Source organism: Pongo abelii, chromosome 12, assembly GCF_028885655.2.
Source record: "Pongo abelii isolate AG06213 chromosome 12, NHGRI_mPonAbe1-v2.0_pri, whole genome shotgun sequence".
NCBI classification, from domain to species: domain Eukaryota; kingdom Metazoa; phylum Chordata; class Mammalia; order Primates; family Hominidae; genus Pongo; species Pongo abelii.
Window position 1 is genome coordinate 69,252,803 of NC_071997.2, and position 27,721 is coordinate 69,280,523.

At 37.2% G+C, this 27,721-nt stretch overlaps 1 protein-coding gene across 20 annotated transcripts in view; it reads left to right on the top strand.

The window, feature by feature from the left end:
• Positions 1-25,925, top strand: part of WDPCP (WD repeat containing planar cell polarity effector) — a 720,444-nt gene extending 694,519 nt beyond the window's left edge. For 13 of the 20 annotated variants that reach the window (XM_054547452.2, XM_054547455.2, XM_054547454.2 and 10 more), the window contains 3 exons: positions 3,017-3,081; positions 3,630-3,661; positions 25,592-25,925. In XM_054547452.2, coding sequence (XP_054403427.1) covers positions 3,017-3,081; positions 3,630-3,661; positions 25,592-25,642 — 148 coding nt within the window. In that variant the 3' untranslated portion in view covers positions 25,643-25,925. Of the gene's footprint in view, positions 1-3,016; positions 3,082-3,629; positions 3,666-25,591 lie in introns of those variants that run through there. The other 7 variants (XR_008522114.1, XR_008522112.2, XR_008522113.2 and 4 more) reach the window with 4 other exon arrangements.
• The last annotated feature ends 1,796 nt before the right edge of the window (positions 25,926-27,721 follow it).

The following is a 27,721-nucleotide window of genomic DNA, read 5'->3' on the forward strand; positions in this document are numbered from 1 at the left end:
TAGAGATGGGGTTTTACCATGTTGGCCAGACTGGTTTTGAACTCCTGACCTCAGGTGATGTGCCTGCCTCGGCCTCCCAAAGTGCTGGGATTACAGGCATGAGCCACCGCCCCGGCCCAGTTGTATTTCTATATACTAGTAATGTACAATTGAAAACCAAAAAAGCTTTTTAAATTACAGTAGCTCCAAAATAAACGAAATACTGTGTTATAAGTCTAACAAAACATTCCATCTGTATGCTAAAAACTTAAGAAGATTAAAATAAATGGGCTGGGCATGGTGGTTCATGCTTGTAATTCCAACACTTTGGGAGGCCTAGGCGGGCGGATCACCTGAGGTCAGGAGTTCGAGACCAGCCTGGGCAACATGGTGAAACCCCATCTCTATTAAAAATTAAAAAAAAAATTAGCCGGGTGTGGTGGCACGTGCCTGTAGTCCCAGCTACTCGGGAGGCTGAGGCAGGAGAATCACTGGAATCCGGGGGGCGGAGGTTGCAGTGAGCCAAGATCCCACCACTGCTCTCCAGCCTGAGCAACAGAGCGAGACTCTGTCAAATAAATAAATAAACAAATAAATAGAGAGACATGTTTATGGTTTGAAGACTCAATATAGTAAAGATGTCAGCTGTCTCCTGACTGATCTAAAGATTTCTGATTAATCTAAAGATTTGATAAAATTCTGATCAAAATCCCAGAAGGATTTTTTAAAGATATCAATAAGCTGATTCTAAAATTTATACAAAGAGACAAAGAAGCTAGAATAACAAAAAACATTTTGAAAAAGGAAAATAATGTTGGAAGAATCATACACGATCTTAGGACTTTTGCTAAAGCAGGGGTTGACAAACATTTTCTGTGAAGGGCCATTTAGTAAAGATTTTTGGTTTTGCAGGTCACATAGTCTGTCACAACTACTTAACTGTCATCATAGCAAGGAAGCAGCCATAGATAATATAAAATGAATGTGTTCCAATAAAGCTTTATTTACTAAAATATGTATGAACTGGATTTGGCCTAGGGACTGTGGTTTGCCATCCCCAAAGCTATAACTAATCAAGAAATTATGGTATTAGTAAAAGGACAGACACGCAGATTAATGAAACAGAACATATAACCCAGAAATAGACCCATATAAATATGCCCAGCTGATTTTTGACAAAAGTACAAAGGTAATTCAATGGAGAAAGGATAGTTTTTCAACAAATGGTATTGGCACAATACACATCTATGCACACACAGACACACAAAGAATCTCAAACTAAACCTCACACATTACTTTCAAAAATTAACTAAAAATAAATCATAGATCTAAATATAAAATGTAAAACTATCAAACTTTTAGAAGAAAGCATAGGAGGAAATATTTGTGACCTGGGATTAACAAAGAATTCTCCAACTAGACACCAAAAGCATGATCCATTTTTAAAAAATTGGCAACTTCATCAACTGTTGTTCCTCAAAAGGCACTGTTAGGAGCCTGAAAAGACAAGCTATATGATGGGAGCAAATATTTGCAAGTCACATATCCAGCAAAGGAGTTGTATCCAAAATACATACAGAACTCTCAAAGCTCAACAGTAAGAAAACAAATAGCCCAATTACAGTGGTCAAAAGACTTGGACGGACATTTCAATAAGGAGATATATGGATAGCAAACAAATAAATTTAATATCAGTAGCTGTTTGGGAAATTGAAATTAAAACCATGATGAGATACCTCTGTACGCCTATTAGAATGTCAATAATTTTTAAAAATACTGACAATTCCAGGTGCTGGTGAGGATGATGCAAAGTAACTGAACTCTTATTCATTGTTGCATGAGATGTAATATAAAATGGTACAACTCTTCTGGGAAATGGTTTTGCAGTTTCTTATAAAGTTAAACATGCATTCACCATATGATTCAACAATCCCATTAAGTATTTACACTAGAAAAGTAAAAACAGGTTCACACAAGAACCTGTACATGAATGCTTGTAGCAGTTTTATTCATAATTTTCAAAAACTGAGAAAAATACCCTTCAACAGGTGAATAAATAAACTGTTACACACATCTGTAATGGAATACTGCTCAGCAATAAACAGCAGTGAACCATTGATACACGTTTAACAACTTGGATGAATATCAGGGCATTATACTGAATGACAGAAGTCAGTCACAAAAGTTTATATGGTATAATTCCAATTATACAACATTCGTGAAGTCAAAACTATAGTTATGAAGATTTCTGTGGTTGCCAGGGTGCATAGGTTGAGGGGGGTGTGACTATAAAGTATATAAGGGAGGTTTTTTTTGGCATGATGAAACTGTTCTATATTCTGTTTGTAATGGTAATAACAAGAATCTAAATATCTGTTAAAATTCACAAAACTCTATACCTTAAGAAAGTCAGTTTTAACATATAAACAGTACAAATTTTAAAACAAAAAAATATATAATAAGTGAAAGATGATGACATGAAATTTCACAAGACCACATTATATCAGTTTTATTTTTTTAAAAGATACATAATAATAAGTAGTGGAGCTAAATATCCAGAGAACAACTCTGGATATTTATATTATTCTTTTTCTATGTTTTGGTGAGGGGTTTTCTACATCAAAAGTGAATTACTTTTACAAGTTGGTAAAACTTCATCATTCATTTTAATTTTGTAATAACCATGAGTTCAGAGCATCACATTTGGTTTCCATGATTGTTTCTCTTACAACTTCATATGTAAAATACATTATTTGTATGTTAAAGTTTAATTTAACTGCTCTTTGAAATGTCCTGTAAAATATTTAATGGTGGAAAAATTAAAAGTGGCTTTCTCTGTTTTTAAATATAATGGTATTTAAATGATTACTATATTGTTGAAAGTTTCCAAAGAAATTTTTTAATTACGTTTTTTAACCCAGAAATTTTAAAATATTTTAATACTTTAAAATCTATAACTTATACCTAACCTTAAAATTTTCTTTTTTAATCCTTTTTCCAATTAAAAACACCTATACTGCGGACAAATAATTGACAGAAGGAATGAACTTGAAAAAGACATCTGTTCTGGATTTTTGATGACTAATACCTGTAATGCAGAAGGTAATGGTATTCAAGACACCCAAGTATTCAAAGTGTAACAGAAAACTATGTTATAGCTTGCAAGAACTTTCAGTAAATTAATAAAAATAAGAAAACTCTGAGCATTTCTAGCTGGTATAAGACTGCTTGTCATTGATATAAAATACCAAATTGCCTGATTATTACAAAGGTGAAATTTCAATGATCATACAAATAAATATAGATAAATTTGGAGATCTTGTTAAAAAGTTGACTCTGATTCAGTAGATCTGGGCTGGAGCCTATGGCTCTGCATTTCTAATAAGCTCTCAAGTGATATCCTGCTAGTATATACTATAGTATATACTATACATAGTAAATACTGTAACACAAGGTAGCCATACACATATGTATGAAAATGATTGGTACTTTCATACCATGTTAAGGTTTGGTTTTTTATTTCTCTAGAGTTTTCAGCATTGTAACTTGTTATTATTTTAAGCATTTCTGTTTTTAGTGTTGTAAAAAATTATTCTTAAGGTCCATTATTAGATTTTTAAGATAATTAATGTTTTAATCTTTTACTTTAGACGGAGAACTGAGAGAAGACGGCAGAGTCCAGGTAAAACACTTTCTCTGTTTATTACTAGACATTTAAATTCTAAGAGAAAAGCATAATGTATGTGATTATTTTGAACTCAAGAAATGCTATCTATTGGTCTACATTAACTGGACTACATTAACTAGATTAACTGGTCTACATTAACTACACTAACAGCTTCTAACAAACTATTCAGCTTTTCAGTATTCCCAAGTTGTAATTATTATTTAAAAGCTATTTTAAAATAAAATTGTGCATAACAGAATATGTACAAATGAAATTACACATCTTCAAGTTGACTCAAAATGATTCAGTAGGGAGAAAGTAGAAGGGATATAGGTGAATTAAGAGTAACCAGGAGTTGGCCGGGCGCGGTGGCTCATGCCTGTAATCCCAGCACTTTGGGAGGCCAAGGCAGGCGGATCACTTGAAGCCAGGAGTTTGAGACCAGCCTGGCCAACATGGCAAACCCTCTCTACTAAAAATACAAAAATTAGCCAGGTGTGGCGGCTGCACCTGTAATCCCAGCTGCTTGGGAGGCTGAGGCATGAGAATTACTTGAACCCAGGGGGCAGAAATTGCAGTGAGCCGAGATCATGCCACTGCACTCCAGCCTGGGTGACAGAGCAAGATTCTGTGTCACAGAAAAAAAAAAAAGAGTAGCCAGGAGTTGATAACTGATGAAGCTGGGTAGCGGGCAATAACAGCAGTTTGCAAATGTCCTTCTCTCTTTGGTATATGTTTGAAATTATCCAAAGTAAAAAATTTAAAAATAGCTTATCCACCATGATCAAGTGGGCTTCATCCCTGGGATGCAAGGCTGGTTCAATATACGCAAATCAATAAATGTAATCCAGCATATAAACAGAACCAAAGACAAAAACCACATGATTATCTCAATAGATGCAGAAAAGGCCTTTGACAAAATTCAACAACCCTTCATGCTAAAAACTCTCAAGAAATTAGGTATTGATGGGACGTATCTCAAAATAATAAGAGCTATTTATGAGAAACCCACAGCCAATATCATACTGAATGGGCAAAAACTGGAAGCATTCCCTTTGAAAACTGGCACAAGACAGGGATGCCCTCTCTCACCACTTCTATTCAACATAGTGTTGGAAGTTCTGGCCAGGGCAATTAGGCAAGAGAAGGAAATCAAGGGTATTCAATTAGGAAAAGAGGAAGTCAAATTGTTCCTGTTTGCAGATGACATGATAGTATATCTAGAAAACCCCATTGTCTTAGCCCAAAATCTCCTTAAGCTGATAAGCAACTTCAGCAAAGTCTCAGGATACAAAATCAATGTACAAAAATCACAAGCATTCTTATACATCAATAACAGACAAACAGAGAGCCAAATCATGAGTGAACTCCCATTCACAATTGCTTCAAAGAGAATAAAATACCTAGGAATCCAACTTACAAGGGATGTGAAGGACCTCTTCAAGGAGAACTACAAACCACTGCTCAAGGAAATAAAAGAGGATACAAACAAATGGAAGAACATTCCATGCTCATGGGTAGGAAGAATCAATATCATGAAAATGGCCATCCTTCCCAAGGTAATTTACAGATTCAATGCCATCCCCATCAAGTTACCAATGACTTTCTTCACAGAATTGGAAAAAACTACTTTAAAGTTCATATGGAACCAAAAAAGAGCCCGCATCGCCAAGTCAATCCTAAGCCAAAAGAACAAAGCTGGAGGCATCACACTACCTGACTTCAAACTATACTACAAGGCTACAGTAACCAAAACAGCATGGTACTGGTACCAAAACAGAGATATAGACCAATGGAACAGAACAGAGCCGTCAGAAATAATGCCACATATCTACAACTATCTGATCTTTGACAAACCTGAGAAAAACCAGAAATGGGGAAAGGATTCCCTATTTAATAAATGGTGCTGGGAAAACTGGCTAGCCATAGGTAGAAAGCTGAAACTGGATCCCTTCCTTACACCTTATACACCTTATACAAAAATCAATTCAAGATGGATTAAAGACTTAAATGTTAGACCTAAAACCATAAAAACCCTAGAAGAAAACCTAGGCATTACCATTCAGGACATAGGCATGGGCAAGGACTTCATGTCTAAAACACCAAAAGCAATGGCAACAAAAGCCAAAATTGACAAATGGGATCTAATTAAACTAAAGAGCTTCTGCACAGCAAAGGAAACTACCATCAGAGTGAACAGGCAACCTACAAAATGGGAGAAAATTTTCACAACCTACTCATCTGACAAAGGGCTAATATCCAGAATCTACAATGAACTCCAACAAATTTACAAGAAAAAAACAAACAACCCCATCAAAAAGTGGGCAAAGGACATGAACAGACACTTCTCAAAAGAAGACATTTATGCAGCCAAAAAACACATGAAAAAATGCTCACCATCACTGGCCATCAGAGAAATGCAAATCAAAACCACAATGAGATACCATCTCACACCAGTTAGAATGGCAATCATTAAAAAGTCAGGAAACAACAGGTGCTGGAGAGGATGTGGAGAAATAGGAACACTTTTACACTGTTGGTGGGACTGTAAACTAGTTCAACCCTTGTGGAAGTCAGTGTGGCGATTCCTCAGGGATCTAGAACTAGAAATTCCATTTGACCCAGCCATCCCATTACTGGGTATATACCCAAAGGACTATAAATCATGCTGCTATAAAGACACATGCACACGTATGTTTATTGCAGCATTATTCACAATAGCAAAGACTTGGAACCAAGCCAAATGTCCAACAATGATAGACTGGATTAAGAAAATGTGGCACATATACACTATGGAATACTATGCAGCCATAAAAAATGATGAGTTCATGTCCTTTGTAGGGACATGGATGAAATTGGAAATCATCATTCTCAGTAAACTATCGCAAGAACAAAAAACCAAACACTGCATATTCTCACTCATAGGTGGGAATTGAACAATGAGAACACATGGACACAGGAAGGGGAACATCACACTTCGGGGTCTGTTGTGGGGTGGGGGGAGGGGGGAGGGATAGCATTGGGAGATATACCCAATGCTAGATGACGAGTTGGTGGGTGCAGCGCACCAGCATGGCACATGTATACATATGTAACTTACCTGCACATTGCGTACATGTACCATAGAGCCTAAAGTATAATAATAATAAGAAGAAGAAGAAGAAGAAAAAAAAATGAAATAAAGAAAAAAAATTAAAAATAAAAGGTGTATAATAATGATTAAATTATTCAATATATTTTATTACTTACATATAATTTTTATAAATAATGCATACAAAATATCACACCTGACAGGTAGTTCTGAACCCTTCTCCGTGTCTGTCCCTGACATTGCATCTCAGTTCATTTTGAGAGGAAATAGCAATTCCCTGTTATACCAATTACAGAAAGGCTAAGATTTATTGTGAGACTTGAGTCTGAATGATAGTCCCACAATTTCTAGCATTATAACTTTGGGCGAATCATTTCATCTCTCTAAGCCTCAACTTCTTCATTCCTAAAATAGAGATAATGCCACACACTCCACGGGATTTTTATGAAGCTCTTTTGTGAACACAAATGTGATAGGACTTTGCTAATTATATGGAACTATACTAATGATAGTAATGATCAATATCATTGCTTCAATCTACTTCTTTCTGGACATACCTGCATTGAAAATAAAAATAATAATCTTTATTTGCTTGGAGGGAAATACGCCATATTACAATTGAATATACATGCCTAAAAATTTGTTTAATTCGCGAAAGCTTCAAGAAACTTTACCATAAATTGTATATATTTTAAATAGCTTATTTTTTTAGAATACTTGTTTTTAAAAAAGAACAACAACAACATCCTGGCCAGGTGCAGTGGCTCACGCCCAAGCACTTTGCGAAGCTAAGGTGGATTGCACAAGCCCAGGAGTTCGAGACCAGCCTGGGCAACATGGCAAAACCCCATCTATACTAAAAATACAAAAAGTAGCCAGGCACAGTGGTGTGTACCTGTAGTCACAGCTACTCAGGAGGCTAAGGTGGGAAGATCACTTGAGCCCAGGAGCTGGAGATTGTAGTGAGCTGAGATCACACCACTACACTCCACCCTGAGCAACAGCAGAGTAAGACCCTATCTTGAAATAAGCAAACAAACAAAAAAAACAGCATCCTGTCACAACTTTACAGACACATCCACTTGGATAAACAAGTGTACATGAAATTCAATCAAGAAACTGACTTCCCAAGGATCTTTCTGGAAGGGTTTTTATAGAGAATAAGGGAAATATCAGTTTGTGAACTAAAGTGTAGGATGGTTTTTGTAATGTAATCTGTCACAAGACTTTGAGTTCAGTTACTAATATAGCTTAAATTCAGATTAGCACTAACTCATACACACTTTATGTTCAGTGCTCTGGTTTCTTGTTTAGAAATTGCTATTAAGTACAGATAAGATACGGATTATAACAGGCTGTCATTGTTTGCAAAGGTCTTCTTGTGAAATTTCCACATGCTACATTTTAAAGCAGGGTTTGTGCATATGTGTGTCTTTGCATAATTTTCTATTGCTATAATAACTATTTTTAAACATATTTCTCTTAATCAACTTTTTTTCTCAACCAATTGAATATATTCAACAAAAATAATAATAAAACATTATTTTTAGTATTTATCAAGTACTTATTATTTATCTGGTTCTGGACTCAATACCTTATGTTTTAATTCAGTTAATTCTCAAAACAAACCTATGAGATGGATACTACTATTAGCCTCATATAAACGATACTGAGACACAGAGATTAGTAATTTCCCATAGTCTCCCAGCTTGTAAAGTGCAAAGCTGGAATTCAAACCCAAAGAGTCTGGCTCTTAGAACAGGGTTTCTGAACCTTAGTGCTATTGACATTTTGGGCCAAATAATTATTTGCTCTTGGGCTGTCCTGTGCATTGTAGGATGTTTAGCAGCAATCCCTGGCCTCTGTCTACTGAATGCCAGTAGTTTCCCCACCCCAGTCACGACAACCAAATAACTCTCCAGACATTGCCAAATGTCTCCTGGTGGGAGGAAGATAGTAAAAAGTCATCCCTGGTTAAGAACCACAACCCTAGAGAAACCCCTACATGACATCACCTCTCTGAAAGCCACACATACAAAAATATGGAAAGCCAGAAAACAAAATAAAAATCACCTTCATCCCACCACTGAGAGAAAAATCATTAACATTACCAGTACCTTTGAAGTCCCCTGGGTGCCCCTCCTCAATTACATTTCTTCTTCCATCTACTCTCAGTCTTAAATTTTGTCTTAACCATTCCTTTGCTTGTCTTTATGGTTTTCCCATATGAGGCAAGTTCCATAAATAAAATCTTTTTTTTTTTTAAGAGAAAGAGTCTAACTCTGTCACCCAGGCTGGAGTGCAGTTGCATGAACACAGCTCACTGTAACCTCAAACTCCTAGGCATAAGCAATCATTCCACCTCAGCCCCCTGAGTAGCTAGAATTATAGGTGCATGGCACCATGCCTAGCTAATTTTGGGCTTTTTGTAGAGACTTGGTCTTGCTGTATTGTTGGTCTCAAACTCATTTAACAACTTGTTTAGTTTTGCTTCTTTCTGAACTTTATATAAGTGGAAACATAGTGCATTCTTCTTGTTACTTTTTTCACTAAATATTATTTTTGATTATAGCCATGCTGACATATGTACATGTAGGTATGTTCATTTTCACTGCCTATAGTATTTCACTGACTGAATACAATTTATTCATCCACTACTCAGTTTATTCATTCTTCTGTTAATGGACATTTATGTTGATTCTAGCTTTTTCTATTATGAACAGGGCAACTATATATTTCTAGGGTATATACTTAGGAGTGAAATTTCTGGTCACAGGCAATACACATCTTTAATTTTAATAAATAATTCCAAATATTTCCTAGAGTAGTTTTGCCAACTTATATTTCCACTAAACAATTATAAGAGTTTCCATTTCTCCACATCTTGCTAATACTTAAACACTCAGGTTTTTAAATGTTTGCCATCCCTAGTAGCTGTGTAGTGGTTTCTCGTTGAGGTTTTAATTTGTATTTGCCTGATTAATAATGAGGTTGAACATCTTTTCATATGTTTCTTGTCATCTTGTTTCTTCTTCCTTGAAATGCCTATTCCTATGTTTTACTCATTTTTCCACTGAGTTCTTTGCCTTTTTCTCACTGATTTGTGGTAGTCTTTATATATTTTAGAAACTAATCCTTTGTCAGTGTTACAAATAACTCCTCCCAAGTTGTTGTTTATCTTTTTCCTGTCTTTGTGGCTGACGAAAAATTTTTTTGACTATATTAAAGACAAGAATGCACCATTATACCTTTATGGTATGCTTTTATATCTTGTTTAAGTTGTCCTTCCTTATTTCCAATCTCATATAGATAATCTCCTTTTATTAAAGTTTTTACCTTTCACATTTGTCTTTAATCCGTTGGGGTTTGAGATATGTGTGTGTGTGTGTGTGTGTGTGTGTGTGTGTGTGTGTGTGTGTTGGCTCCTGTGTCCTTTTAACCCTATTAGTCTTTGGCAACAGCTTAACTTTTATGGCATGAGATGTCCCAGACTCATCTTGTAAATTCCCTGTCTTACACCTAGAATCTACTATTTCTCCATTTCTTCTGTTTTCTCTGGGTTAATCTTGGCTTTTAGACTTTTTTAGTGGACAGAAAAGGAAATACTTTTTTTTTTTTTTCTCAGCCAGGAGTAGTGGTTCACACCTGTAATCCCAGCACTTTGGGAGGTGGGTGGATCACGTGAGGCCAGAAATTCAAGACCAGCCTGGCGAACATGGTGAAACCCTGTCTCTACTGAAAAAAAAAAAAAAAACCAACAAATATTAGCTGGCGTGGTGGTACACACCTGTAATCCCAGCTACTTGGGAGACTGAGACACAAGAATCGTTTCAAGCCAGGAGGCAGAGGTTGCAGTGAGGCAAGGTCATGCCACTGCACTCCAGCCTGGGCAACAGAACGAGACTCTGTCTCAAAAGGAAAAATGAACAACTTTTTTTTTCTTGATACAGTGTCTCGCTCTGTCACCCAGACTGGAGTGCAGTGGTGTGATCACAGCTCACTGCAGCCTTGACCTCCCAAGCTCAAGCCATCCTCCCACCTCAGCCTCCTGAGTTGGTGGGACATTTTTATCAACCCTCAGGAATCAGCAGCAGAAAGACATTAACTGGTATCTCCAGTCCAGGCTTCATCCCAGGCTTCAAACTGATAATACCTACAACAGTTAAAATAACTGTTCCTTCTAGGAAGTTCCATATCATCTTGTACTTTTCCTATCACCATAAATATCACTTTTTATTATAACTCTGGTTTAATTATCTCCTTCACTAGGCTGTAACTTTTTTTTGTTTGTTTTGTGACAGAGTCTTACTCTGTCACCCAGACGGCAGTGCAGTGGCACGATCTTGGCTCACTGCAACCTCTGCCTCCGGGTTCAAGCACTTCTCCTGCCTCAGCCTCCCAAGTAGCTGCGATTACAGGCACATGCCACCACTCCCAGCTAATTTTTGCATTTTTAGTACAGATGAGGCTTCACCATTTTACCCAGGTTGGTCTCGAACTACTGAGCTCAAGTGATCTGCCCACCTTGGCCCCCCAAAGTGCTGGGATTACAGGCATGAGCCACCGCACCCAGCCTATTAGGCTGTAACTTTCTAAAAGGCAGTATCTGTATCCATTTTGCTCAACATCTTACTGTTAGCAACAGACATGGAATTCTATAGTGAATGTTTATAAAATAACGTAGGCAAAAATGCATGAATAAAGAAGTCTTTGACTAGATAATATCCAAAACATAAGATGTCTTAAACCAAACTCATCATTTTCCCCTCAAACTCCAAACTTGCTCCTTCATATGTGGTCTTTGTCATTCTTGATTCTTTATAACCCACTTACAATTAATCCAACCAATCAAATTCAATTGATTAATGCTCCTAAATATTTCTAGAAACTAGCCCTATAACCATTGGAATTTAGGTTAATCGATCATCTTCATTTGGAGTACTGCTTCCTAATTATTATCTTTGTCTTTAGTCTATACCCACTACCACCACCACCACCTCCTGAAATCTAGCCTTCACAATGCTGCTAAAGTAACCTACCTAAGTATCATTCCCCTCCCTAAAACCCCATAGGATAAAGTCCAAGCTCCTTATCATGGTGTATAAGACACTCCATTAACTAACCTGTGCTTTCCAGTTTTATTTCCTGCCACTCTCTACCTCAAAAAGTCTGAGTTACTTCATTCTTACATCCCTAATACTTATTATATCACTTTGAGCACTATAGGTGTCACTAAATGTTAACTGAACCAAACTAGACCTATGTAGGCTTAGGTACCTTCTCAGTAACACTAGTTTTACCAAAATTTTATTATGAAAAGTTTTAAATACACAGAAAAGTTCTAAGAATGTACAGTAAACATCCGTATGCCCACTATTTGGATTCGACCATTAATGTCTTACAATAATTGCATTATCACATATCTGTCCATTAACCTTTCCCTTTATCAATCCATCTTTTTTTTCAACTTTTATTGCATTGAAACATCTTATTTTTGATACATTTCAAAGTAAGTTGCAGATATCCATACACTTCGCCTCTTTAGCCACTTTAGCATACATATCATTAACACGTTAAAAACTCTTGGCCAGGAACAGTGGCTTATGCCTGTAATCCCAGCACTTTGGGAGGCCGAGGCGGGTAGATCATGAGGTCAGGAGATCAAGGCCATCCTGGCCAACATGGAAACCCCGTCTCTACTAAAAATACAAAAATTAGCTGGGCATGGTGGTGTGTGCCTGTAGTCCCAGCTACTCCGGAGGTGGAGGCAGAGATTGCAATGAGCTAAGATTGCACAACTGCACTCCAGCCTGGGCAATACAGCGAGACTCTGTCAAAAACAAAAACAAAAACAAAAAACAAAAAACAAAACAAAAAAAAAACGCTCTCGATAAACTAGGTACTGAAGGAACATACCTCAAAATAATAAGAGCCATATATGACAAACCCATAGCCAAAATCATACTGAATGGGCAAAAGCTGGAAACATTCCCCTAGAAAACTGACACAAGACAAGGATGCCCTCTCTCACCACTCCTATTCAACAGAGTATTGGAAGTTATAGCCAGAGCAATCAGGCAAGAGAAAGAAATAAAGGGCATCCAAATAGGAAGAGAGGAAGTCAAACTATCCCTGTTTGCAGACAACATGGTCCTATATCTAGAAAACCCCATAATCTCAGCCCAGAAGCTCCTTCAGCTGATAAACAACTTCAGCAAAGTTTCAGGATACAAAATCAATGTACAAAAATCACTAGCATTCCTATACACCAACAATAGCCAAGCCAAGAGCCAAATCAGGAACGCAATCCCATTCACAATTGTTACAAAAAGAATAAAATACCTAGGAATGCAGCTAATCCAAGAGGTGAAAGATCTCTACAATGAGAACTACAAAACACTGCTCAAAGAAATCAGAGATGACACAAACAAATGGAAAAACATTCCATGCTCATGAACAGGAAGAATCAATATTGTTAAAATGGCCATACTACCCAAAGCAATGTATAGATTCAATGCTATTTCTATTAAACTACCACTGAGATTGTTCACAGAACTAGATAAAAACTATTTTAAAATTCAGGCCCTTTCCTTTTGCAGCTGGGAGGCAGGTAGCCCAGGACAAGTTTTCAAGCCCATCATGCCCTCTGCCTGGAAACAGACTCAGGACTGTTGTTGGGGGGCATGGTGGAAGTGAGACAGGCCCTTCAGTTTGCATGGGAGCTGGATGAGGCCAGTGACTGCCGGCTTTCCCCTACTTCCCTGACAAACTGCATTTCTCAGCAGAGGCAGCCATAATCCTCCTAGGTATCCAACTCCAGTGACCTGGGGATCTCACCCCCATCCGCCACAGCAGCCACAGCAAGACCTGCCCAAGGAGAGTCTGAGCTCAGACATGCCTAGCCCCACCCCCACCTGATGGTACTTCCCTATCCACCCTGGTAGCAGAAGACAAATGGCATATAATCTTGGGAGTGCCAGGGCCCCGCCCACCACCGGTCCCTCTCTATATTACTACAGCTGATGCTTTCTGGAAAGCGCACCTCCAGGCAGGAGCCCAACCAGCCCAAAAATAGAGCATTAAACCACCAAAGCCAAGAACCCTCATGGAGTCCATCGCACAGCCCTGCCATCTCCACTGGAACAGGCACTTAGGCATCCATGACTGAGAGACCCATAGATGCTTCATATCACAGGACTCTGTGCAGACAACCCCCAGTACCAGCCTGGAGCCAGATAAACTTGCTGGGTAGCTAGACCCAGAAGAGAAACAACAATCACTGTAGTACGGCTCACAGGAAGCCACATCCATAGGAAAAGGGGGAGAGTACTACATCAAGGGAACACCCTGTGGGACAAAAGAACCTGAACAGCAGCCTTCAGCCCTAAACCTTCCCTCTGATAGAGCCTACCCAAATGAGAAGGAACCAGAAAACAAACCCTGGTAATATGACAAAACAAGGCTCTTCAACACCCTCAAAAAATCACACTAGTTCACCAGCAGTGGATCCAAATCAAGAAGAAATCCCTGATTTACCTGAAAAAGAATTTAGGGAGGTTAGTTATTAAGCTAAAGAGGGATGGACCAGAGGAAGGTGAAGCCCAATTTTAATGCGAGAGGAAATCCAAAAAGTGATGCAACAAGTGAAGGGAGAAATATTCAAGGAAATAGATAGCTTAAAGAGAAACAACCAAAAATTCAGGAAACTTTGGACACACTTTTAGAAATGTGAAATGTTGCCCAGGCACGGTGGCTCACCCATCTAATCCCAGTACTTTCGGAGGGTGAGGCAGGCAGATCACAAGGTCAGGATTTTGAGACGAGTCTGGCCAACATGGCGAAACCCCGTCTCTACTAAAAATACAAAAATTAGCTGGACAACAATACAAAAATTAGCCAGGGAATCATGGGAACCCAGGAGGTGGAGATTGCATTGAGCCATTGAGCCATGCCATCCAGCCTGGGTGACAGGGCGAGACTCCGTCTCAAAAAAAAATAAAATAAAATAAAAAGGGTGAATGTTCTGGAAAGTCTCACCAATACAATTGAACAAGTAGAAGAAAGAAATTCAGAGCTCGAAAACAAGGTCTTTGAACTAACCCAATCCAACAAGGTCAAAGAAAAAAGAATAAGAAAATATGAACAAAGTCATGAAGAAGTCTGGGATTACGTTAAACAACCAAACTTAAGAATAATCAGTGTTCCTGAGGAAGAAGAGAATTCTAAAAGCTTGGAAAACATATTTGGGGGAATAATCAAGGAAAACTTCCCGAGCCTTGCTAGAGACCTAGACATCCAAATACAAGAAGCACAAAGAACATCTGGAAAATTCATTGCAAAAAGATCTTCGCCTAGGCACATAGTCATCAGGTTATCCAAAGTTAAGACAAAAGAAAGAATCTTTAAAACCTGTAAGACAGAAGCACCAAGTAACCTATAAAGGAAAACCTATCAGATTAACAGCAGATTTCTCAGCAGAACCCCTACAAGCTAGAAGAGATTGGTGCCCTATCTTCAGCCTCCTCAAACAAAACAATTATCAGCCAAGAATTTAGTATCCAGCAAAAGTAAGCATCATATATGAAGCAAAGATACAGTCGTTTTCAGACAAACAAATGCTGAGAGAATTTGCCATTACCAAGCCACCACTATAAGAACTGCTAGAAGGAGCTGTAAATCTTGAAACAAACTCTGGAAACACATCAAAACAGAACCTCTTTAAAGCATAAATCACACAGGACCTATAAAACAAAAATACATGTGAAAAAGCAAAAACAACAAAAAAACCAAAGTACGCAGGCAACAAAAATCACAATGAATGCAACGGTACCTCACATGTCAATACTAACATTGAATGTAAATGGCCTAAATGCTCCTCTTAAAAGATACAGAACCACAGAATGGATAAGAACTCACCAACCAACTCTCTGCTGCCTTCAGAAGACTCACCTAACACATAAGGACTCACATAAACTTAAAGTAAAGGGGCAGAAAAAGGCATTTCATGCAAATGGACACCTAAAGCGAGCAGGGGCAGCTATTCTTATATCAGACAAAACAAATTTTAAAGTAACAGCAGTTAAAAGAGACCAAGAGGGACATTATATAATGGTAAAAACCTTGTCCAACAGGAAATATCACAATCCTAAAAACAGAGGCACCTGTGGTGACATGTGCCTATAGTCCCAGCTACTCCAGGAGGCTGAGGCAGGAGAATCACTTGAACTTGGGAGGCAGAAGCTGTAGTGAGCCAAGATCGCACCACTGCACTCCAGCCTGGATGACAGCAAAACTCTGTCTCAAAATATATATACAGATGGGTGTGTGTGTGTGTGTATATATATGTGTGTGTGTATATATATATTTATGTGTGTGTATATATATGTGTGTGTATATATATGTATGTGTATATATATGTATGTGTGTGTATATATATATACACACGTACACACACACACACCCCTAACACTGCAGCTCCCAAATTTATATAACAATTACTAATAGACCTAAGAAACAATTACTAATAGACCTAAGAATAGACCTAAGACCTACACTACTCCACTGACAGCACTAGACAGGTCATCAAGACAGAAACTCAACAAAGAAACAATGGATTTAAACTATACCTTAGAACAAATGGACTTAACAGATATAAACAGAACATTTCATCCAACAACCACAGAACACACAGTGCATGGAACTTTATCCAAGATACAGCATATGATAGCCCATAAAACGATCCTCAATAAATTTTTAAAAATTGAAATTATGTCAAGCACTCTCTCAGATTACAGTGGAATAAAATTGGAAATCAACTCCAAAAGGAACCTTCAGAACCATGCAAATACATAGAAATTAAATAATGTGCTCCTGAATGAGCATTGAGTCAAAAATGAAATCAAAATGGAAATTAAAAAATTATTTGAACTGAATGACAATAATGACACAACCTATCAAAACCTCTGGGATACAGCAAAGGCAGTGCTAAGATGAAAGTTCATAGCCCTAAGCACCTACATCAAAAAGACTGAAAGGACACAAACTGACATTCTAAGGTCATACCTCAAGGAACTACAGAAACAAGAACAAACCAAACTCAAACCCAGCAGAAATAAGAAAACTGCCAAGATCAGAGCAGAACTAAATGAAATTGAAACAAACAAAAAATACAAAAGATAAATGAGACAAAAAGCTGGTTCTTTGACAAGATAAATAAAATTGATAGACCATTAGCAAGATTAACCAAGAGAAGAAGAGAGAAAAGCCAAATAACCTCAATAAGAAACAAAACAGGAGATATTACAACTGACACCACTGAAATACAAAAGATCATTCAAGTCTACTATGAACACCTTTATGCACATGAACTAGAAAACCTAGAAGAGATGGATAAATTCCTGGAAAAAATACAGCCCTTCTAGCTTAAATCAGGAAAAATTAGATACCCTGAACAGACCAATAACAAGCAGTGAGATTGAAATGGTATTTTTAAAATTACCAACAAAAAAAAAGAGTCCAGGCCAGATGGATTCACAGCAGACATTCGGATTCTACCAGACGTTCAAAGAAGAATCGGTACCAATCCTTTCGATACTATTCCACAAGATAGAGAAAGAAGGAACCCTCCGTAATTCATTTTATGAAGCCAGCATCACCCTAATACCAAATCCAGGAAAGGACATAACCAAAAAAGAAAACTATAGACCGATATCCTTGATGAACATTGATGCTAAACTTAACAACTACTAGCTCTAGCTAACCAGATCCAACAACATATCAAAAAGATAATCCACCATGATCAAGTGGGTTTCATACCAGGGATGCAGGGATGGTTTAACATATGCAAGCCAATAAACGTGATACACCACAGAAACAGAATTAAAAGTAAAAATCAGCTGGGCACGGTGGCTCATGCCTGTAATCTCAGCACTTTGGGGGGCTGAGGCGGGCGGATCACGAGGTCAGGAGTTCGAGACCAGCCTGACCAACATGGTGAAACCCCGTCTCTACTAAAAATACAAAAATTAGCCCGGTCTGGTGTCGCATGCCTGTAATCCCAACTACTCGGGAGGCTGAGACAGGAGAATCGCTTGAACCCAGGAGGCGGAGGTTGCAGGAGCCAAGATCGCACCATTGCACTCCAGCCTGGGCAACAGAGTGAGACTCTGTCTCAAAAAAAAAAAAGTAAAAATCAGATGATCATCTCAATAGATGCAGCAAAAGCATTCAACAAAATCCAGCATCCCTTTCTGATTAAAACTCTCAGCAAAATCAGCATTCAAAGGACATACCTTAATGTAATAAACTCCATCTATGACAAACCCACAGCAAATATGATACTGAATGGGGAAAAGTTGAAAGCATTCCCTCTGGGAACTGGAACAAGACAAGAATGCCCGCTCTCACCACTCCTGTTCAACATAGTACTGGAAATCCTAGCCAGAGCAATCAGACAAGAGAAAGAAATAAAGGGCATCCAAATCAGTAAAGAGGAAGTCAAACTGTCACTGTTTGCTGATGATACAATCGTTTACCTTGAAAACCCTAAGGACTCCTCCAGAAAGCTCCTAGAACTGATAAAAGAATTCAGGAAAGTTTCTGGATACAAGATTAATATACACAAATCAGTAGCTCTTCTATACACCAACAGCAACCAAGTGGAGAATCAGATCAAGAACTCAACCCCTTTTATAATAGCTGCAAAAAAATAAAATAAAATACTTAGGAATATACCTAACCAAGGAGTTGAAAGACCTCTACAAGGAAAACTACAAAACACTGCTGAAAGAAATCATGGATGACGCAAACAAATGGAAACACATCCCATGCTCATGAATGGGTGGAATCAATATTGTGAAAATGACCATACTGCCAAAAGGAATCTACAAATTCAATGTAGTCCCCATCAAAATACCACCATCATTCTTCACAAAATTAGAAAAAACAATTCTAAAATTCACATGGAACCAAAAAAGAGCCCACATAGCCAAAGCAAGACTAAGCAAAAAGAACAAATATAGAGGAATCACACTACCTGATTTCAAACTATAATATAAGGCCATAGTCACCAAAACAGCATGGTACTGGTATAAAAATAGGCATACAGATCAATGGAACAGAATAGAGAACCCAGAAATAAATGCAAATACTTACAGCCAACTGATTTTCAACAAAGCAAACAAAAACATAAAGTGGGGAAAGGACACCCTTTTCAACAAATGGTGCTGAGATAACTGGCTAGCCACATGTAGGAGAATGAAACTGGATCCTCATCTCTCACCTTATACAAAAATCAACTCAAGATGGATTAAGTACTTAAACCTAAGACGTGAAACTATAAAAATTTTAGAAGATAACATTGGAAAAACCCTTCTAGACATTGGCTTAGGCAAAGATTTCATTACCAAGAACCCAAAAGCAAATGCAATAAAAACAAAGATAAATAGCTGGGACCTAATTAAACCAAAGAGCTTTTTCACAGCAAAAGGAACAGTCAGCAGAATAAACAGACAACCCACAGAGTGGGAGAAAATCTTCACAATCTATACATCTAAAAAAGGACTAATATCGAGAATCTACAACAAACTCAAATCAGTAAGAAAAAAACAATCCCATAAAAAAGTGGACTAAGGACATGAATGAACAATTCTCAAAAGAACATATACAAATGGCCAACAAACATGAAAAAATGCTCAACATCACTAATGATCAGGGAAATGCAAATCAAAACCACAATGCGCTACCACCTTACTCCTGCAAGAATGGCCATAATAAAAAAATCAAACAGTAGATGCGGGCATGGATGTGGTGAACAGGGAACACTTCTACACTGCTGGTGGGAATGTAAACTCATACAGCCACTACGGAAAACAGTGTGGAGATTCCTTAAAGAACTAAAAGTAGAACTACCATTTGATCCAGCAACCCCACTATTGAGTGTCTACACAGAAGAAAAGAAGTCATTACTCAAAAAAGATACTTGTACTTACATTTTTATAGTGGAGCAATTCACAATTGCAAAATCATGTAACCAACCCAAATGCCCATCATCAACAAGTGGATAAAGAAACTGGTGTGTGTGTGTATATATATATATGTGTGTATATATATGTGTATATATACGTGTCTATGTGTATATACACATGTATATATACACACACATACATACATACATACATACATACACAGTGGAATACTATGCAGCCATAAAAAGGAGTGAATTAATAGCATTTGTAGTGACCTGGATGAGATTAGAGACTACTATCTACGCGAAGTAACTCAGGAATGGAAACCAAACATCGTATGTTCTCACTGATATGTAGGAGCTAAGCTATGAGGACACAAAGGTATAAGAATGATACAAAGGACTTTGGGGACTTGGGGGGAAGAGTGGGAAGGGGGTGAGGGATAAAAGAGTACTAATATGGTTCAGTGTATACCCATATTTGATGGGTGCACCAAAATCTCCCAAATCATCACTAAAGAACTTACTCATAGGCTGGGCACGGTGGCTCACGCCTGTAATCCCAGCACTTTGGGAGGCTGAGGCGGGCAGATAACGAGGTCAGGAGATCAAGACCATCCTGGCCAACATGGTGAAACCCCCTTTCTACTAAAAATTAGCTGGGCATGGTGGCGCGTGCCTGTAGTCTCAGCTACTCGGGAGGCTGAGGCAGGAGAATTGCTTGAACCTGGGAGGCGGAGACTGCAGTGAGCCAAGATTGTGCCACTGCACTCCAGCCTAGTGACAGAGTGAGACACCATCTCAAAAAAAAAAAAAAAAAAAAAAAAAAAGTTAAATATGTCAACATACTTTATCTCAGTATTTATGATCTATTTACTTTCTGAAAGATTTGGGGCATTTCACTAAAGTACTTTATATATCATATCTAAAATAAATTATATACACAGCAAAAGTCAATTAAAAGTTGCAGGCCGGGCATGGTGACTTACGCCTGTAATCCTAGTGATTTGGGAGGCTAAGGCAAAAAGATCACCAGAACCCAGTAGTTTGAGACTAGCTTAGGCAACATAGCAAGACCTTGTCTCTACAAAAATAAAAGTTTAAAAAAATTATCCAGGCACGGTGGTGCACACCTGTAGTCCCAGCTACTTGGGAGGCTGAGGCAAGACCACCTGAGCCTTGAAGTTTGAGCTGTACTTTTGCTGTGAGCTATAATTGTGCCACTGTTCTCCAGCCTAGGCAACAGAGCATGACTCTATCTCAAAAAAAAAAAAAGTTGCACAGTTATGTGATGTTGAATATCGGGCTGTTTTATACAAGTTAAAACTGTGTTTAGCTCTGAATTTGGGAAGGCAAAGGCAAAAAGTGAAATAGGTTTACTTTGAGGAGCATCATGGTATAACAGAAAGAATGCAGTATTATAAGCAAACTGTCTCAGTCTAATTTTGTTCCACTACCTCCTCACTGCTACACACCTCTATACCTGTTTCCTCATCTGCAAAATGAGAACAGTTATGTTTAATTTAGTAATATTACATGATTAATCTGTCAAATTAGGTAATGGAAAACCATTCTGTTCTAAAAGACGGTTTATGATTATTGTTTTTATTGACTTAATTTTTTAACACATGCAAATAGTAAATTTATCTAGATGGAAACACTTTTTCAGCATTCTATATTCACACTCAAGAATGTTTGTGCATGCCAGGTGCATTGGCTTACACCTGTAATCCTAGCATTTTGGGAGGTCAAGGCAGGCGGATCACTTGAGGCCAGGAGTTCAAGACCAGCCTGGCCAAAATGGTGAAACCCTGTCTCTACAAAAAATACAAAAATAGCCTGGTGTGGTGGTGCATGCCTGTAGTCCCAGCTACTTGGGAGGCTAGGGTGGGAAAATCACCTGAGTCTGGAAGGTCAAGGCTGCATTGAGCCTTGATTATACCACTATACTCCAGCCTGGGTGACAGAGTGAGACCTTATCTCAAAAAAAAAAAAAAAGCTTGTGTAAAAGAAAACTGAAAAGCAGCCCGGCGAGGTGGCTCACGCCTGTAGTCCCAGCAGTTTGGGAGGCCAAGGTGGGGAGATTGCCTGAGGTCAAGACTTCAAGACCAGCCCGGCCAACACGGCAAAACCCTGTCTCTACTAAAAATACAAAAAAATTAGCCAGATGTGGTGACATGCACCTGTAGTCTCAGCTACTCAGGAGGCTGAGGCAGGGAGAACTGCTTGAACCCAGGAAGCGGAGGTTGCAGTGAGCTGAGATCACACCACTGCACTCCAGCCTGGGCAACAGAGCAAAACACCGTCTTATTAAAATAAAAATAAAAAAAAAACTGAAAAGCAAGTTGGTTGTGGTAGTGTATCCCTACAGTCCCAGCTCCTTTGGAGGCTGAGGTAGGGGAACTGCTTGAGCCCAGGAGTTTTAGGCCAGCATGGAGAACCTATCAAGACCCAATCTCTAAATTTTTAACTGAAAAACAAACTAAACATGTCTTAGAGTTTTGAAAAGGATAGACATTCTAGTCACATAGATGTTTCTTATTATAACTCTTCTTTATAAGGTAAAATACTTATATTAAATCATAATTCACTAAAGGCATTCCTGTGGAAAGGTGAAATGACAAGTTCTAAGTACATTCCTTTCTGATGGCTTACTTAACACAGAAGTTAGAAAGTTAGTTAGCTTATCTATCAACTTGTCTCTCGTATGTACCAGAAGCCTCAAGCCAACCTTTGGCAAGTGCTAGACTACAGTCAGTTTGAGACTGCATTTTCTACAAAAAATGTCAAGTACCAAACTCTGCAATGTTGATGAAAAAGAAACCTATATATGATACCAAATATGAAAGAATCAGAGTTCAATTTCACAATGTTCAGTAGTGAAACTTGAATAGCTGGTCAACTTACTCAGAAAAGCGTCTCCTGCCACATAGGGTGGGCCACTAGCTAGCATGCTTATAAGCAAAAGCCTTAAATGAGAGGAATAGGGAATCAGAGAAGTTAATCATAAAGCAGCCTGTGGAACAAGTATTGTTAGTACATTAAAAAACTATAGTGGAAAAAAAAAAACCCCTTTACAGAGAAATAAGAACAAAATTATAATACCAACTCTGCCACTAACTGACTTTGGACAAAACACTTAACCCATATGAGCCTCAACTTGTTGATCTATAAAATAAAAGAATTTCAGATTAGGGAGTTTTAAGATTTCTTCCATGTCTAAAATATTATACTTCTGGGATTCAATTATTATTAAACCAAATCAGAAACTTCAAGAGAGATTATTAGTAACACAGAGGAAACCTAACATAGTAAACTGAGATGATCACTTACTGTATTAAAATTTAAAAATCTGTATTAAGTGAGCCACAGGTCAAAATCCAGTTTATAGCAAAGCAAAGCTTAACTTGTCTGCTGAATTTACTTACAAAAGTCTGTGTACATTTAAAGGAAAGTGACCTGATATCACCCAATATTAGGTAACAGCAAAAGGGTGTGGCTCAGAAAATGCACTTAACCACATGTAGAAAGCAATGAGGGACTGGGGAAAACCCTTTTGTTGCTGTAAAATTACTACAAGAATTAACATGTAGTTTCATTCAGTCAAGGCTGAGCACAATTTCAACACATTAAAAAAAAAAAATGAAGATCAGTCTTCCTTGGAACCACAACTTCCTATTATTGAACAAAATCACCTCCTCCCAAACTAGGAAACAAACAAAGCAAAACTACCAATTCTACAGTGTTTATCCAGAAGCTTAAAATTTCATAAGCTTTTGGTCTAAAAATTCTATTTCTACAGTTCTATACCAAGGAAATAATCCTACAAACAGAAAAAAAAAAAAAAACTTCATGCCTAAGAACATCTATCATAGGGTTATTTATGAAAAAGAAGAAATTGGAAACAATATAAATTTAACCAAAAAAGGAGTGGTTAAATAAAGCTATAGTATTTAATGGAATAATAAAATTCAGCCATTAAAAACAGACTACGTAGGAACAATAAAAAGTTTTGAAGTGTTATGAGGCCAAAAAAAGAAAAAGAAAAGATACAGAATTATATATACAATATAATTCAAGCTGTGTTTAAAATAAATAAATAAAACATATATGTGGAGAAAAAGAGACTAGAAGCAAATTCATGTTAACTTTAGTTTTGTATAACTGGTAGGACTATGGGTAAATTTTCATAGTTTTCTGTTTTCCAAATTTTATTTAATGATTATGTTTTACTTCAAATAATGTTTAAAAACTTGAATGTAAAATAAATTATTTTATAAATCTTCAAAATATCCCTCTAAGGTATGTAGGGTATAAGTCAAGGTTATATAGCAATGGAAACTTGGAAATGCCCTGAAGTCTTTTTAAAATGCAATGGATTTTAAAGGAAATCCCCCAAAGTAATATTTTTTGTTTTGTTTTTTTACATCCTGGAAGATCTTGAGAAGTTAATTCTATGATTCTTACTTTTTAAAATGTAATTCCTAAGGTAAGAGAGGATTAAATCATGGATAGAAGACACTACATAACATCAACAACATGGCTGAATGACACGATAGTTCTTAGGTATGCCATCAGCCTTCTAGCAACAAGTATATCTAGATATTAAGAAAATAAAATAATTTACCTAGGATCTCTGCCAGTTGATGAACAAGGCCAAAACCTAACTCATTTTCTCAATGACCATTCTCGTGGTATAGAAACTAGACTTTGGTGTGGTAGTTTATAAGCCAAGAGTTGAAGCTTATCTTTTAAAAATGACAGTGTTTAGTTTTCTTTTTAAATTGAAAGCTACCTAAAAGCCTGGAACTTGCCAGCACACACTCAAGCCTCAGGCACTATTAAATTACGCATTCTTCTTGCTACCTGTTTTTCCAGGTTTGTTTTTTTTTTTTTTTTTTCAATTTTGTGTACATCAAGATCTACAGGCACATACCTACATACATGTGTTGCCCTTATTTTTTAGCCGCATATCTGTTTCCTTTGAGATGTGACTACTTAAAATAGTGTAAATGCAGACTTTCTGAAAGGCTTCTCTTAGTAAAAATAACTTTTAAGATATAACTTACAGAATAACTTTAAATTTATTTTTTAAAATTACTTTCACCTATACTTTAAGTAAAATGTCTCCAATTATGACATGATAGTTTAAGTGCTGTTATCGCTACTCTCTTTACCTTTTACTTTTAGCATTTCAACCCTAAGTAGGTTATCTTCAAATTTTACAAACTGTCCCCACTGTATTATTTTTCACACACTATCACTCATCTTTAGTCTTATCTTCACACATCATCCAACTTCAGAAGCCCATAAGATCTTCTGTTTTTCTGTAACTGACAGGGATGGGCAGAAAGTGCAAAAGAAAGAATAACAAATGGGAAATAGATGAAGTTGTTGTTAATATTTCTTTGCAGCTTCATAAAATTTTATGAAAGTCTTATAAAACCACAACCTTTTCTATTTTATAAGCCATTATCTCAAGAGCCATTATCAAATACTCATTAAAACACCAAAATTAGGAAATATATGCTGTATAATACCTTTTAGAACACACAGTATTTTAAAATCACACTGTAGAATCCAAATGATTACCCACAGTTTGCAATTTTTCATTGGAGGAACCCTCAGATGCTTCTAAGTTTCAATTAACATCCTGTCCTTTCTTTGCCTTTTAATGCTTATTATTTCTTGACTAGTTTTTATGAATATCGTATCAAAATTTTGATGACCAAGTCAGGTAAGTATACAGTTCTCTTATGTATCTATGTGCAGTACATTTTAAACTATTTTGTTTCACTATTTTTAAGTACTTAAAAATAATAAAGATACAAATATTAAGTCAATTACTTTTTACTCTGCTTAAACATTATTTTTATTTGTTTATTTGCAGGAAATCAGAGATGGTGGTTCTCTCAAAATGATTCACTTTGGTCTGGTGTAAACATTAAGAAAAAAAGAAAACTGCCTTCTTCATGTCTAAACTTTTTCATGGCCTGATACAGACTTAAAATCCCCCATGTGGATTTTTAACAAGAGACAGTATGAATCATATAAATTAGTTAAGACTTTTGAGTTGAGTGTTTTCAAAATAAAGTTTTATTATTTCAAAAACATGCAGCATAACAGCAAAGTGATCCTAAGTAAAAGTCTTTAACCTACTTATTTTCAATAATGTAAAATTTTGAAAATGTCTTAAATTGTATGTTAATTAGGTGCTACAAAAATAGAACATTTAAACTTTGTTCTCCCAGGTACTTTAAAAAAGGGGCAGTAGGGGGCAGGCATAGTGCTCATGCCTGTAGTCCCAGTGCTTTAGGAGGCCAAGGCTGAAGGATCACTTGAGCCCAGGAGTTCAAGACTAGCCTGTGCAACATAGTGAAATGCTGTCTCTAGAAAAAATGTTAAAAATTAGCCAGGCATGGTGGTACACGCTTGTGAAGCTGAGGCAGAAGAATTGCTTGAGCCCAGGAGTTCAAGGCTATAGTGAGCTGTGATCACGCCACTGCACTCTAACCTGGGCAACAGAGAGTGACCCTGTCTCCAAAAAAAAGAAAAAAAAGAAAAGAAAGAAAGAAAGTCCTCTTCTGCTCTTGTTTACATTATTAATTTACATTACAAATACAGTATTTATTATGCAGATTTTTCAGCCCAGACCCATTGTTAGAAGACAATTCTTCATGGTTCTCTCAAATTACTGCTATGAGTAATTTGCCCTGACTGCCCCTTAGAACACAGATACTGTTTCCCTCTGGAGAAAGGGGCAGGCATGCTTATCAACTTTTGTATGAGATTTGAGTTCTTTAAGCTCAGAATGCCTCTCCTTTACACTGCCCATTGAGTGTGCAGGTGTCATCTAGCCCTCTTAACATTGCTCTACAGGAGCAGGGCTCAGAGAATCCATGAAGAAAAGAAAGAAATGCCATTACCCTGGTTACTATCATTTGTCTCTGACTCAGGAGTCTCATGTCTTCTAACAGCATCCATGAAACTATAGTGTGGTAACTTGTTAGCTAGTAAGTAGGGTAAAATCTCATACCCTTCACAGTTATTGACACCCATTCTTTAGCAGATAACTGATATTTCACAATTACAGACATCTATAGGCCAGGCACGGTGGCTCATGCCTGTAATCCCAGCACTTTGGGAGGCCGAGGCAGGCGAATCACGAGGTCAGGAGATGGAGACCATCCTAGACAACATGGTGAAACCCCATCTCTACTAAAAATACAAAAAAAAAAAAAAATTAGCCGGGCGTGGTGGCATGCACCTGTAGTCCCAGCTACTTGGGAGGCTGAAGCAGGAGAATTGCGTGAACCGGTGGGGGTGGAGGTTGCAGTGACCCGAGGTCGTGCCATTACACTCCAGCCTGGGTGACAAAGTAAGACTCTGTCTCAAAAAAAAAAAAAAAAAATTATAGACATCTATAATAATCAACATTGTCTAATATTAGACAATAATTACTTTATATAATTAAATCTTAGAGTTCAAAGTTAATCAGACTGAAGACTTTTTTATACTTCAAATTTTTCTTTCTACTTCCCATTTATCTGTACCTCTACCAGAGGGTGTGACAAAAAAAGGTGAAACTCAAATTAGATTTTTCATTTTGTTATTGCTCTGAAAAAATTTTAATAATGCATAACATGTAAGCCAAACTGAGTTACCAGCAAATTTTCATTCTCCTATTCCCAACCTTCTTTATCACACAGATAATCAAAAGTTAACTAATTTTTAGAGAAAAAATTGTTATTTAAAAAAATAGGGTTTTGTCAAGATTGCAAAATTTTCTCCAGATTTTCTGGGTAAATAGTCATTAACCCAAAATGCCTTTCCTGTGAGATATTAAAGATAAAATACAGATATTGATACATCTATGTTGTTCTATATAATGATAATAATAATGAAAATGTTTGCCAGTTATGTAGGTGAAAATCAAACAAATCATAGTTCTTAAAGTACCCATTTTCCCCACTTCACATACCTCTAGAAAAATTAAATGTACAGAAAACAAAGTTTAGAT